The 15,357-nt window shown below is 41.9% G+C and overlaps 1 protein-coding gene across 2 annotated transcripts in view; it reads left to right on the forward strand.

Annotated features, from left to right (window-relative positions):
- Window positions 1–15,357, forward strand: part of wasf1 (WASP family member 1) — a 78,884-nt gene that overhangs the window by 26,539 nt on the left and 36,988 nt on the right. For both annotated transcript variants that reach the window (XM_030047672.1, XM_030047673.1), the window contains exons 2-3: window positions 9,597–9,751; window positions 11,745–11,879. In XM_030047672.1, coding sequence (XP_029903532.1) covers window positions 9,619–9,751; window positions 11,745–11,879 — 268 coding nt within the window. In that variant the 5' untranslated portion in view covers window positions 9,597–9,618. The remainder of the gene's footprint in view (window positions 1–9,596; window positions 9,752–11,744; window positions 11,880–15,357) is intronic.

Genomic DNA, 15,357 nt, shown 5'->3' on the forward strand with positions numbered 1-15,357 from the left:
AGGGGTGTGCAGAAAGGAAAGAGACGGGCTAGCCTGTATATTGAGTAGAGGAATAAAGAAGGAAAAGGAAGAGAAATCGCAGGTATGTGAAAAAATTCTTTGTGTAATGATCACCCCTGATTACTCCTTTCTATATGGGCTACAAAGATGGGCCGAGCGTATTTTATTAGAAGGCCACATCTTAGTCAATAAGGAAGGGGAAAAAAAGATTAGAAAGGGAAAAAAATATAGGATAACCATAGCTCTCTGACAGTGAGAACCATGTCAACTGTCTCATTCACCAAATAAGTGCAAAATTGAGAATGGATGAGGGTAATTTTCTCAATGTTAATCCTGTCATTCTCACGCTCTTTTTCATGGATTGGTTATTGTGCTGAATAGTTATAAATCTGTCTCAGAGCAATCACATGGAAGTCATAAGTTCCTTTTATGTTTTCAGCCGCAGGCAAAGTATTGTGGAATATAAGCCGGATGCCATGTAGGCCTATGATCATGACTGACCATTAGCTATTAAGTAAGGGGTCTAAATTACATTAGTTATAGCTCTTCTCCAATTTATGAGGCTCCATTGGAGTTAATTGCTGGCCAGCATTAGAAGGCTGTGGTTGTTGCCATTTGGTTAATCTGCCCATGGGAGGTAAACTGAGAAATTTACCAGCCAAAAATATTTTTTACTGGCCAAAAAACTGCATCATGCATTATTTACAAACGGTGCTTCTGCGCTTTTAGCCAGGGGTTAAAGCTCCAGGGCTGCTCAGACGACACCTCTCGCAACAATGTTGACCTCCATGACTTTTTCTCTTTGGCTTGACGTTTTCTTTTTGGCGGCCTAACACCGGGAATATGTCACTACATCTCTAATAACATGTAGTGCAGATGTTTCTTGCAGCAAAAACATAGACAGACATGGTGTAGGAAGTGCAAAATAGGAAGCAGCTTTGATTTTTATTGGCTGATGTCACAGTAGGTATGGTGGACAGTGAGGGTCACATTAGTCTCAGCCGGCACACATTAAAAAAAACAAAAAAAAAAACAGCGATGTAAACCTGGCCCTCTGCAGTAAATTATTTACAGGCCACCTGCCTGGTGACCCCAATTTATATATCCGCCAACCCAAAATTTAGCTGCATTTGGCAGGTAAATGGTACTTTTAGGGCAAAAAATGGAAGACATACAAAATGTAAAAGCATTACAATGACAGCAATCATCAGTAGAGATAATAACTAAATAGAATATTACAATAGAGTTATTTATCTCTCTATTTTTCCTACTTTGTCAACAACAAAGAGAATGGCCAGAATGCGTACCATTAAAGGTGCATTATACCAAAATAAGGGTTGATTGAAGTAGCCACCAAAAACATGGATTAAGCACATAACCATCAAAATTCATGGTTATTACACATTTTTTCCCCCTAGCCAAGTCTAAAGAGCCCTCAGTGTTGCTGTGATGAAAACGATGTTGACCATCAAAATTTGTGCTTATTCCACGTTTTTTGTCAGTTGAGTTTAAAAGGCTCCTCACTTCAGTGCAGGTTTGAATAAAGAGTTATAGACGTGACAACAAACTTGATTAGACTACACAGACTGAAAGACAGGCACACGTACACAGACTGAGGGAATACTTAGTTCCCTCAGCTCTATATACTTACTTAGTAAATCCATAGTAAATGAGCCACATTACCAACAAAATATAAAACAAATTGCCCAAAAATTGTTGAATCAAGAGAAAAGGGACGGGGAGGAAGGAAGATATGGAAGAGGGGGGTATAGCTAGTAAGCACATGGACAGAGGAAACAAGGGAACGAGAACCTGTGAATATCAGGTCAACTAACAAGATTAAAAATATTCAGGAATCCAGAGAATGAAAAGAAACAAGGCAACACGATAGAAACGCATCAAGACTTAATGTGATGCAATCATTAAGTTCTTCGTGTTGCTGGGAAGAGGCGCGTGCAGCTTGTTAAGCTTCCTTGCTCGTGCAGGAAACCATTGTCTAGTGATTGCACCACGTTAAGTCCTGTCGTGTTGCCATGGTGTTGCCTCGTTACTTTTAATTTGCTGGTTTTCTGAATATTTCTAATCTTGTTAGCTGGCCCGACGTTCCCAGGGTTTTTCCCTTCACTCTGTCTTTCTCACTTCCTCTTTTATGTTCTGTCACCACTGTCTCCATTCTTGGGCTTTTTTCCCTCGCTATGCCTGTCCATGTGCTTCCTATATCCACTCTCCTCCACCTCCTCCTTCCTGTCACACTTTTCCCACTTCCCCACCGCCCAGGCTCTTTTGCTGCCTGATTTCTACTTCCCTCTGCCCCTTCTCACCCACCCACTCTCTATCCTGTGCTCCTTCCTTCCGTCCTTCCTTCCATCCCTCTCAGGGTGTTTGCTTTGGTGAGGCCTGTGTGCTCGCTCAGTGTTTCTGGCAGCTAAGCCTGTGCATTGATCAGGGGATTGTGGGAGCACAGAGCAAGTTTGGGGGAATTGAAAATAAGTGGTGAGCCAAGTTGGACCGAGTGCATTTACTCCTCAGGATGGCTTCTCATGGTGATCAAGCCTGTTTATTGGCGTAGAGAGGAGATGATGCCCGAATTCATGTTTACTTAAACATAAAAACGATCTCAGGCAGTTACTGGCATTTTATCAAAGACTATATTTGCCAATCAGATTGTTCACTCCTGATATGATAAAGTTTCTTATGCACTGGCTCAATTCTTAAACATCCGGTCGTGCACCGGGTGTCTACAGGAAGCCAACAGTCTGAAGCACAGATGAATCGACTCCAGTACTGGTTTTAGTATCAGTAGCAATACTGGGCCAAAATGGAGTATTGGTATCAGAGACATTATATTATCAAAGGCCCAGAGTAAAGTCAGAAATGAAAGCCAGCTGGCAGTCTTTTTTGGATTTTTGGGACACTAAAGCCTGCATTTATCAAAAGGTGGAATTTTATGTCAGTTATTTTGTCAAATGACCCTAAACTAAAATTTCCAATATTTCTCTGTTCAGTGAAAGTAATGGGTAGTCTGTATTAGTTTTGATACCTACTGTTTCATATATGTTTCAAGTGGTATTGGTGCGTCCCTTTTGAACAGATTTCTCAAAAAGTATGATTAATTTGTGTTTATCCACTGTCATCATCATCGTCATGCTGGTTTTCAGTGGATTTGAATGGGCTGCAGTTTTTAGTGTTGCATGATTCAAACGCTGTTAAAGAGCTCCTTTTCATTCTGCCAACAATGAAAAATTGATGGCAAACACTGAGTGCTTGTAATTACTGTCAGCCTTCAAAAACTCACATTGCTCAATACCTACAGCCTTGTAGCAAGAATTTAATAAGGTAAGCCTTTTCCTTTTGGTAAAAGATGGACAGGACTTCAGCCGGTAGCATGGCTCAAGTCAGACTACTGGAGAGAGATGTATGAATAAACATGATGCACTTTCTCATGGCACTAGGGTGTTGTGCAGCCCAGTGTGGAGTAGAGGGGCACCTGCAGTAGTAGAGGGAGCAGCCTGTAGGCCAAAACTGATTGATGGAGTTGTTACAGGGTCTGATTACTCTGTCAGCTCAAGTGCTGTTGATTGGCCTTAGGGCCAAGCATAATCTAGCTCATCTATCTCTCTCTCTCTTTCACTTTGTTTCTCGTTTTCTCTCTCTCTCAATTCAGTTGCTTAATTATAATGACTGTATATCCCTCTATGTCTCTCTCTCTCTCTCTCCCTTGCTTGCTCTCTCCCAGTCTGGAGTCCCAGAACAAAGCCAAATGATTAATAAATGATTTCTCATGGGAACCCGATGACAGAGTTGTTATAGTATGGTGTGGAAGCATCAGTGGACCAATGCTGTGTGTGTGTGTGCGTGTGTGTGTGTGTGTGTGTGTGTGTGTGTGTCTGTGCAAAGAAAATGTTCTCTTCCCTCATGAGGACAGCAGTTTTGAGTTAACTTATATCCAATCAGAGTAGCAGCATGCGTTCTGCAATCATTAATCACAGATCCACACTTACACACACGCTGCAGCAGGGGAATCAGACTTTTGAAAAGCAATATGAGTTTATTAGTGTTAATTTCCACTGTATTTAATCAGCAATGATGTGCCACCACAAAAATAAAATAATACAAACGTATAATATAGCCCATTATGCAAAGATGTGCATTTAGAGTCGATATGCTTTATATGTTTTTCTTAAGATAGATGGCAGAAGAAAAAGACTCATAACGCTAAAACTATAACAGGAGCCAAAACGGAGATGCATGAGGAGCTGAGCCAAACTAAAATTACAGGCAAAACACAGGAGGATGCACTCTTAAGTTTAGTTTATCACGTCACCTGTTAGTTTCAGAAAAGCTTTTAAGATTTTACTGGCCACTTTTGAAGCACAGATAGTTTTGACCCACAGTTACATCTCTCACCTCTTAACTACTAATGTGCCCATATGCACTCAGTCTGCTTTATTGGGTCTGCCTGTACAATCTAATGCAGCTCAATGCAGCAGCTCAGCCATCAATTCTACCTTTTAACAAAGTTTATAATGTTCAGTTTTTGCTGACACAGTGTGAGAATGTGTAAATTTAATTATGTGTTTATTATTGAGGTTGTAGTTTGCACTGGTTGTACTGGACTGCAGTATAGTTAGAGGTGTTTCTAATTTTTTGTCCTCTCAATTCATATACATGAGGGGGGGCAGAATATTAGATACACCTCTCCTCTAAATAAAATTCAGTCCAGTACAACAGCCCCACTAATTACCATATAGTTGAATGAACAGCTCTATTGCTGTGACAAAAAGAAAACCTGAGCATTATAGGCATCATAAAAGAAATCTTTATGGCAGATCAGTTGTATTGGATTGTATTAGATTATGCAGGAGTACCTAATAAAGTGGTCACTGAGTGTAGATCCTTCCTCTGATCAGTTTTATATGTAGATTTAAGACTAAATGAAACCAGGCCTCTGCTATCAGAGCCTCCACCCTTTGAAATGCATACCCTGAGGATTTCAGGCCGGCAGAATCAATATTGCTTTTTAAATGACATGACCCCTGTTACTACAGATGTGCTGTTCTTTTTCTGTCTTGATTGTGAATCACTTTGCAAAGTTTGTTTCTGAAAAGATGTTTTTTCCAAAAAAGCGTAGCCTCCTCTGTGAGTGTGATCACCTCCCACCCCTGCCTAAAATGCTTCTGTTTCTCCTTTGTGCCATCATTCTCGCATTATAATTCAAGAGCCTTTATTTTTTTTTTGTCTTTATCCTTTTTTCCCCTTTGAGAAAAAAAAGTGTTTCTCTTTCATCCTCGGAAATAACTCATGACGCACGAGGTAGGAGGGAAGGCTGGAAGAGGAAGAGATTGGTAGAGGGGGAGGGGGATGAAAACAGTGGGAGCTTGCCTGGCAGATGCATGTGTGTGTGTGCTTGCGCATGTGTGTGTGAGTACTTATGTGACTATGCCAATGAGGATGTATGGTACAGGAATGCACAGGATTGCAACTGACTGATTTAATGTGCATTTGCTTCTTTCATTATCTTTTCTATCTATCAAGGACATACTGGCGTGCTTTCATTGACTACAGTAATGAGGTGAATCCAGGTAAAAGGCATTTATTGGCATCCCTTTTTTAAATTTATACCAGTCACAAATAAGAAAATTCAGAGAGGCCGGCAAGGGAAAGATATGCTTTGACACTAGGATGGGTGTTGGAAGATTTGATTAGATTCCACACAAGATCATGAGGCCCTGATTTCATTTGACGCTGAATTGGACTGACTGGATTTTTGTCCAAGTCCTCTTTGCTATAACGGCTTTTAAATCCAAAATGCATTTCCTGCATTTATTCCTTTAAAACTGTGTTTCAAACAACATTTGCAGGATGCATGTGCACTACAAATAACATTTGGCAAAAATGGCACATCCACTGCAAAAAAGGGCATTGAGTAAAAGACTGATGTGAACAAAGATTGTGATTTGTCAGGAAATTGATACTTTTACTCGGCCAGCTGAGATGTGGATTGTGCAAATGAGGCTCAAACTCAATAGACGATGTGTCTATTCTAGACATTCAGTGGATCTAATTTATTTCTAATCTGAGATAATTGTTTTCAAGTTCAAGTTTATTTAGAGCCCTTAATCACAGTTTCTGTGTTAAAGGGCTTCACAATTCCTGAGCTTGTAGAAAACAAAATGACACACCCTGGCCTGAGTTCTCCTCTTTCATATGTTTTGCTCTTGTGTGTATGGTCATAATTTCCATGATTCGAGGCCTAGTTTTAAGAGCTTTTTACATAAGGATGCAGTGGGCCTGTGTGTTAGAGGTTGACAGAGTAACAATTGAGTTCACACCTCCACACTGAAAAGTGGCTGCTCATGGGTTAACCCTCCACTGCCTTAACTACAGGAGCCTGTGGAAAATGTCAGCCTGCTTTGGGTCAACAGGTGGTCCTAATCAGGATGGGATAGACTGTGTGTGCGTGTGTGTGCATGCGTGTGTGTGTGTGTGTATGTAAGAGAGAGATGGAGAGACTGAGAGGAAAATTAATCTTTTGAAGGGATGCCTTGCCATTTCAGAGGTGGGCAGGCATTTGGCACTGTGTTTGAGTTCATGTTGCAATAACATCGCCCGCACACCTCACAGAATCCACTTTAACAACAGCTTAGAGAAGTGCAAGCTCTCCTTCTTTCCTTTTATGGGCATGGATGCTCCCATTTAAGACGACTCTAAGATGAATCACCTCAACAAAGCCTTTTACTGGATCCCCCCCTCCAACCACCCAAAGCTGGGCCATTTCCCGGAATAGCCTTGCTTGCCCCACATTTTTATGGATATGGTCAATGATCATGTTTATTCCTGCATGACGACAACATAGCTGAGACTACAGCGGGATATTAAAAGCGCCAGCCGTCAATTAAAGTTTAATCTGAGTGTGATTTAATGAGGCCCTCTCCCTGTCGAGCACAGTCAATCAGTCAGTCCGTTTGAGCACCTGATCTCCACATCGCTGCACATGCTCTCTCTAATTAAGGAGAACATTTGTAATGGAAGTTAGACGAGGTGTCGTTAGTATGATTAACTGGTGTTGTCACAGTGGGGGTCATGCTGTGAGATGGTGTTAAGCTGTCTGTCCATCTTAAAAGGCTGTTTACGCTCTGCTCTCATCCTGCTCTTAGTTTTTTTTTTGTTTTTTTTTTTAACAGTAATTGTTTATTTTTAATGAGTTTTTTAATGGTCAAGGGCTCCATAACCCTTAAATTCAAATGAAAATATAACCCCCCACCACCCCCCACCCCCCACCCCCCCCCCCCCCACACCCAAAAAAACTGAAGTTGTGAAAAACCCCTAAAATTAAAGTCATAACTTTTTCCAAATTACAATGTTATGCATCACCTTCCTTGTCACTCTTTCCTCTACTCATTCATTGAGGTCATCAGGCACACTGTTTCCTTTACTCTCACATATCCCTTTTTGTAGACTTTTCCCTCTTTAATTCCTCTTTCTCTCTCCCAGAAAGTATTCGTTTGGGATGTTATTTTATTAGAGTGCTATGTGTGGGTCACTGCTATTTATTAAGTGATTCAGATTCTATTTTTATGGAGTATGTAACAGCATATTATGATATATATATATAAAAAAAAAATCACATCATGCATCGTGGAGCCAAACTTTGGATCACAACATCACAGGTTTTACGGGGGCAGAATCATATACAGACCGTCAACAGAGTATATAAATGTATGCAAATTAGTGTCACAGTTTCAATCTTCATTTGAAGGAAGAAAAAAGCAGCCTGATGCAAACTTGTTCCATCACAAGCCATGTTTCATCATAACTTTTAATATCTTGGCAAACTGGCAATATCATGTTGACCCCTACATTTTATGCATGCATGGTGTTTTTAGAAAGCAAAAGGGCGAGGAGTGGGTTGATATAGGGCTGGGCGTTATTGACATAATTATCTGTCACAAAATCTTTGAGCAAATGCCCGATATTGATATTGTGACAATATTGCAGGGATGACTATTTATGCACAAGGCATTATTGATTAACAATCATCAGTGAAGTGGATATGATAATCAAACAGATAGAAACAGTTAGAACTGTGTAATCATTTCAGAAAATGACTTTCCTTTACTGTGATGCAGCCATTAAAACTAGGAAAAGACAGCCCTTATGCCATATCACGACATCCCAAATCCCAGATGATATCTAGTCTCATATTGTAATGTTGATATAATATCTATTTATCTCCCAGTCCTAGGTGCTATGTGCCTTTTCATCTCCCAGTTTGGAGTGGCAGTTCGTTCTTCACATGTTGTACCATGTGGACGAGTGTGTGCTTGAATCAATTGAGTTGCATATGTGCATACATATATCTGCCAACACAGAGCCGCATGGGCTCACACACAGTATGTCATTTAATTCACTCTACATCCAGGCACCTGTCTGCACCTAGTATGCTTCCGCTAAACACATTCTGGCTATAAATTATTGCAGACACCGTGCTCCCTCTCCTCTGTGGTTTGGACAGGACTCCTCGTCTCTGGCATTGCTGCAGATGGGGGTGAATTGGGGCTAAGTAGCCCAATACTGCTGGCCTAATACCATTAGCATGGCTGAATGGGCAGACAGGCAAAGTGCTACAGTACATTAGCTAGGATGTATATGATAAAGGGGACAAGACAGTGCTGACTCAGAGAAGAAGATGAAGGACAACATAGCTGTCAGTAACAACAACACATTGCTTCCACGGCTGCATGGTATTAGAATTAACTGACATTGCAACATCTTTTTTTTTTTTTTTTTTTTTTTTTTGTGATACACATTATAGCATCCAGGCAAGTTTACAGGCAGGTGACAGACACACTCTGCGTGCACAGTGATCAGTTCACTGTGTGCTGTGGTGAAACTGTGCACTAGATCAGTTTATCAAATAACCAAATGAGCAGCGCTATTTCTCAGGTTGTGATTGACTTTGGTTATTTTGGTTTGTTTTTTAAACTGATCAGTCTCACCTCTTCACCACAGCGCACAATGAACTGATCGCTGCCCACGCAAAGACTGCATCTCACTAGCAACAAACTGCATGCATTCAAGAACCCCTAAATCTGACAAAATTATGTTATATCAGATGGACTTTTCTCATATATTAGTCATGGACAAGTTCATTTGCCTTACATGACACTGCGCATCTTGCAGTATGACTGTTGCACGTGCGCATTGCGATGTCGATACAGAAACGATATATCGCGCAGGCCTAGGCTTCCCTTCCATTCATCTCATGTCTCTGTGAATTTATATTGTTCATTAGCATAGCGTATCTTGCACTATATTCTATTTTACACCACCCCCCAACCTGAGCTGCTCTTCTCCCTTTCCATCCCCCTGGTGTGATATTTCTCACCCTCTGATAGCAAAGCAATCAGTTTAACAAGGCCTTTTCTTCTTTATTTACCCCTCCTCTCGCCCCGCTCTCTCCCTTAATGGATTTGGTGCTGTGGTAGGCAGCTAAATTACCAATGTAACAAGGCCTGGTGCACTAATGAAGTTTTCCTCCCTCTTCTCTCCCCTCCCTCTCCACCCTCTCCTTTTCTTGCATGCTGTGTTGGTAGGTAGTGGTATCGCAGCGAAAGGATGCCGCTGGTGAAGCGCAGCATTGAGCCCAGGCACCTGTGCCACACAGTGCTGCCCAGGAACATCAAGAATGAGCTGGAGTGTGTGACCAACGTCTCCCTGGCCAACGTCATCCGCCAACTCAGCAGCCTCAGTTAGTACCACGTGGACACACACACACACACACACACACACACACACACACACACACACACACACAGAGAGGCATTCTCTCAAACACAGTTACTCACCCACACAGGCTGCCACACACATTAGGTCTTCCCTCGATTTATAGCTGAACATTCAGTATTAGGGATTAAATCAACTAAGGCATAGCTCAGAGTTACTGCAGTTACAAGCAAGCAGTGCCTCTCGAAGTGGATTTTGGCCCCAGAGGCCCTTTAGGGGCTTCCAGGGCATCCTCAACAAAATAAGAAATTGTCTAATATCGCAATAATTTAATTTGCAAGATATTTTTATCTAAAAAATGTATGCATGATAATTTAACATTAAGTTTTAATCTCACCACTTATAATAATTTAAATAATTTAATACTCAACACAAACCAAAATCTAATCTCACATCAGGGTTCATGGGGCAAAATCACTTGAAATGAGTGTGCCTAATGAAAGTGAACAAGAAAAGGTCTGAAAAACCCTGCTATAAAGAAATGTTGCAGTGTAAAGGACACCACAGTTTGTTATTAAACACTTACACAAGCCACACAGTCAGTTGTAATTCTCTTTCAAGCATTGTGTTTGTCCTGGAAAAAAGTATCCATAGTATACTGGTAGTTTAATGTGCATTTTCTATCAATACAGCGTATTTGTGATCCAAACATGGCCACCAAACAATGTTTTTGGTGGCAGTTTAAGGACTAAGAAATATTAAGATTAATCTTTTGAGGTGTAAATAACACTTTCTGTGTTGACTGACAGATTTAAGGATTTCGGTGTGCTAGATCACAGAGATTTATACATTTGCAATGCAGTGGAGAGGGTATATGTAGGAGGTGCAAAATTTGCATTCTTGGCTTTTCATGATCAGGTTTACAGACCAGATGTCCAAATATGCTTCACTAGCTATTGCTTCTTTTAGAATGTCCTTAGGTGGGCACAGACTTAACACACATTTCTAAGGAAGGGTTATTGAATAACATACTGTGTTATGCAATGTGGCTCTGGCTTCTGAGCTCTGATATAAGAAAACCATCTCAGATTTACAAAAGTTGAAAAGCCTCATTCAGTCCATAGGGTCATGGTATGCACTCAGTGCTTTGCGTAGGAAAATCATTGCCTTTATTTAGCAGGACAGAAGTTGGGATGCACACAGGCATATGTCACAACTTGTTTCTCACTGTTTGGACATGTGCTCCCATCCCAGAAAACAAAGAAAAAGTAGACAAAAAAGTAGTTTCCCTCCCACAGTTCCTGGTCTCCAGTCCATTGAGAGTTAATCGGTATCTTGCTTTTGCCCTAGCTGTGATTGAAGTAACCCGTCTGTGTTAAAAAAAAAAAAAAAAAATCTTCAGTACATACACCACTATTAGATTTCCGGAACAGTCAGCCACCAGTGTTTGCTGCCCCAGGGATCAGCTGTCACCACCAGCATGGTGTTTTTCTCAGCTTTCAGTATCAGTAATTGCAGAATATCATCTGGAGAACTAAATCTTTGTGACAGAAAAGAAAAAAAAGTGCCTTGTTGTAGTTTGCCATTTCTGAATATGCCTTTGACATATAGGATGTTTAAAATAGCTTTTCAAAACTAAAGAGTGTGCACAAGTGTTGGTGGCCAGGCGTCCCTGGAGCGGCCAACCCCGCAGTTTGACAGCTCATTCTTTAGACGTACGTGAAACATAGCTAACAGGTACATGAAAGTGAAAACGTTTGCCCAAACACAATTTCAAAGTTGTCAGTATAGAGCTGAGATATCGAGACCAACGCTGCAAACATCATTTTGATACAATTAACAGCAAACCTCTATTTTCAGGCAGGAAACAATTTGTTTTTTATCACTGCATACAGAACGCCTAATAACATTTAATTAATGTGCAATGAATCACTCCACACAGTGTACGTTTAACACAGGCAGTTTGTTGGTGGCAAGTGTTAAAGATAAAGTGTGTGTGTGTGTGTGTGTGTGTACAGGTAAGTATGCAGAGGACCTGTTTGGAGAGCTGTTCAATGAGGCCCATTCCTTCTCTTTCCGGGTCAACTCCCTGCAGGAGCGCGTTGACCGCCTCTCCATCAGCGTCACACAGCTGGACCCCAAAGAGGAAGAACGTGAGTGATGTCCACACACACCACACACACTTCACAAAAAAAGTAATGTCGTCTCATATTCAGTGTTCAAATCTTGCTTTTTCTTAGAAGAAAGTGAAGAAATCTGCCAGCTGGAATGGGACAATTCCTCATTTCCAGGGCTAATCAAGTTGTCTCCAGAATTTTCTCGAATATGTTGATATTTTCTTGATACAGGTGGGCTGGTCTGCCTTATTTGGTCTTGTGTCAGTGTATTTGTACTGGTTCCTTAAAAAAAAAAAAAAAAAAAAAAAAAAAAAATTTGAAACAAGTGAAACTGCATTGGGAACAAGTGGAATTATCTCATCCCAGCTCACAGTTTGTTTTTTTTTTAAATTATTATTTGTTTGAACAAAAAGATTTAAACACTGAATATGTGATTAAATGACTTGTTACAATGGAGATATTTTGAACACACACACACACACACACACACAGGCACACACAGGCACTTACTCCCTTACTCTTTCACTTTCTCAAGTTTTCTTCCCTCAGTCGCTCCCTCTCCTCTCCAGTTTCATCCACGTATCTGTTACTGCCTGCAAGGGTGCTTGCGTTATTTGTATGATGGTGTGTGTGTGTGTGTGTGTGTGTGTGTGTCTACCTATGTGTGTAGCTGTTTGATGGAGTTCATCTCTCCTCCCGTTGCATTAATGGCCATTATTAGGGGAACAGGCAGCGATGAGACGGTGTCATTTTTCACCCCCCAACAGCAGCACAAACCCAAGTCTCCATTAGAAGCGTCCTGCCAGAGATTTACTTTGGCTGGATGTTCTTTTACCCACTAAAGGCCCTGCTTTGTTGGGAGAAATAGGATCTATGGTTAGACGGAATCTGTTGTGTGCGATAATAAAAAGGAATGGGATAATGGACGGGACTGTCAGGTAAACTGGGTTATCCGGAGCGAGGGGGAGAGGGCTGGGTTAGCAACACAGCGAGGGGAGAGCGCAGAGGGTGCAGGGAGAGAAAGAAAGAGAGTACAGCGAGGCAATACCACGCTCCGCGGCGCCATATCGATTTCCCATGGGCCAGTGCTGTGTTTACGGCGGTGCACAATGCTACTCCAGCTGCCTCCTTGTCACTGACATGGAGACAATAAAATGCTCACTGGGTTGCACTCGTCCGCTTACGGCTTCTCTGTGAGCGCAAACACAGGCTTCAGTGGTTTTTACAAGGTTGCAGTCTTGAGAGCGGAGAATGGCAATGAATTGTTGCTGTGTTTTTCTTTTTACCAAATCACGGGGTTTGAGTTTTAAACAGAGGCTAAAACTCGGCATGCTCCCTTCTAGATCCAGATTTGTTTGTCCTTTTTCCTCCCTCCCACTGCAATCAAATCTCCTCTATACTTGTAGCCGCCCACCCTCTTCGCCCTCTGGATTGCTTTACACACTGTTTTTTTTTATATTTCCTCTCCTCGTACTCCACTTTTCATTCCCATTCCCTTCCCCGTTTCTCTTACTATTTCCTGCTCCTTCCCTCCCCGCTCCTCCTCACCCTGATCCTCATCCGAAGAGTTGTGCTAATTAAATAATAGTGTGTGATCTAATAGTTGAGGTCTGCCATTCAGCTTCATGTAGTCCCGTCTCCGCTGGCAAGTGACTGAGGGGTTGAAGGGCAACCACACACTCACTACTTGTTTTTCTCTCTTTCTTTCACTCTCCGCCTCATAAGACCGCTCTTTCTCTCTTATAAGCACACAGCACACAGGGCTCATTATCTTATCCTACAGAGGATGAAACATCAACACATATCTAATTCAACACACATCGAGGGAAGGACTTTGGGAAAAACACAAGAAAAAACAAAGCCAACCTTTGTATCGCTCCGGCAAAAAAGACTAGTTGTTAATATTCATGTGACTTTTGTGGGTTTTCTGTGTATGAGGTTTCTCAGTTTGTAATTGGGTGTGTGTGCGTGTGTGTGCGTTTGTCTTTGTGCATGCGCTCCTTGTCTTTATCACTCCTTCTATAATTTAGCCTGACTTTCTCCCTCTAGCCTGATGTATCGGCTAAGGATAATGATCAGCTCAGTTGCAGTTTCAAGGGTGGGGAGAGTCGGTGGGTGGGTGGGTGGGTGGAAGGTGTGGACAGAAAGAAAGAGGGAGGGATGGAGGACTAGAAGGATGGGTGCGTAATACAGGACACTGCGGTAAAAGCAGTGGAGTGTAAACGGCTTTATGCTGCAGCATCTTCTGGGCCAGGTTAAAATGGCCGCTGCTGCAGATTGGAGAGATTTCCCACTCAGTTAAACTCCTCCACGCTCAAGTGTAGCCAAATAAAGCCTTCTTGACTTAAAAGTGACCCTGTTTCAACTCCACTTCCATGTTATTCTCATTTTTAACTGCACTTAACATATTCCCCTGCTTGATTGCAGTGTAAAATATAAAATCTTATTTGCTGCCGTGGGTTGCGTTCATCTGGTCAGGCAATATTGCAGCAAGGCAGCTGTAGTCACATTTTACGCTGTCCGCTGACACAGTTATCCAGAACAGCTTACAAAGGCAAAACACACAACGGTTCAGCCTCTTGTTTTAGGACTCTGTGAGAGGATTTATAGCTATTTATTCATACACAGCCGCCAGTAGTCATTCTACTACTTATATGACTACTGTATATCAATATGACACTCTAACGACCCTTTCTTCTACCTTACAAATAAAAAAGTGTTACAGTTATGGTCAGGTGGCAGGGTGGCTCAGTGGTTAGCGCCGTTGCCTCACAGCAAGAAGATCCCGGGTTTGAACGTCAACCTTGGTCCTTTATGTGTGGATTTTGCGTGTTTGCATGGGCTTCGTTTGGGTGCTCCGGTTTCCTCTCACAGTGCAAAGATAAGCAGGTCTGATAAATTGAAGACTCTCGTTGTGAAGGTAAGGCAGACAGGAGGAGAAGGGAGGTGGTTCATTCACAACCTACTTACTTAACCTAGCTAAAAGATCTACGTTTTTTCAATTTGTGAGAAAATGCATTTTCTGAAGCTGATGGGATCAAAAAAGGGAATTGACCCCGATTAGAGTACCACAGATCTTTGACTTGACTGTGGAAACTTAAGAGAGATAATAGCGAGAAGAAGCTTAGGACAGAAAGGGTCCTGCAAATGATGGAGATGGCAGTAGACAGATGAATGTGCCAGAGAGATGGACAGTTCCAGGAGTGAAGCTTTCATTTCCTGTAATTGCTATCTCCCCCCCCCACCCACACACACACACACACATACACATGCATTGTGCACAGTGTAACGCTAAAGCATATGCTCTTAGCACAGGCAGACAGACACGCTCCAGCGCTGACTGTAAAATTGTCTGTGTGGGCCTGTGATCCGTATGAGAGAGGAGGAGAGACGAGGAGAGGGGCTCCAGAGTGGATGAATGCAGGCTGGAGTGGATCATAAATCATGACTGTAGAGAGATGAAGATAAGAGGTTGAGGGTCACGTAGCATGATGGTGAGCAGGGTGTGGAGCGT

This window comes from Myripristis murdjan, chromosome 24, assembly GCF_902150065.1.
Source record: "Myripristis murdjan chromosome 24, fMyrMur1.1, whole genome shotgun sequence".
Lineage (NCBI taxonomy): Eukaryota > Metazoa > Chordata > Actinopteri > Holocentriformes > Holocentridae > Myripristis > Myripristis murdjan.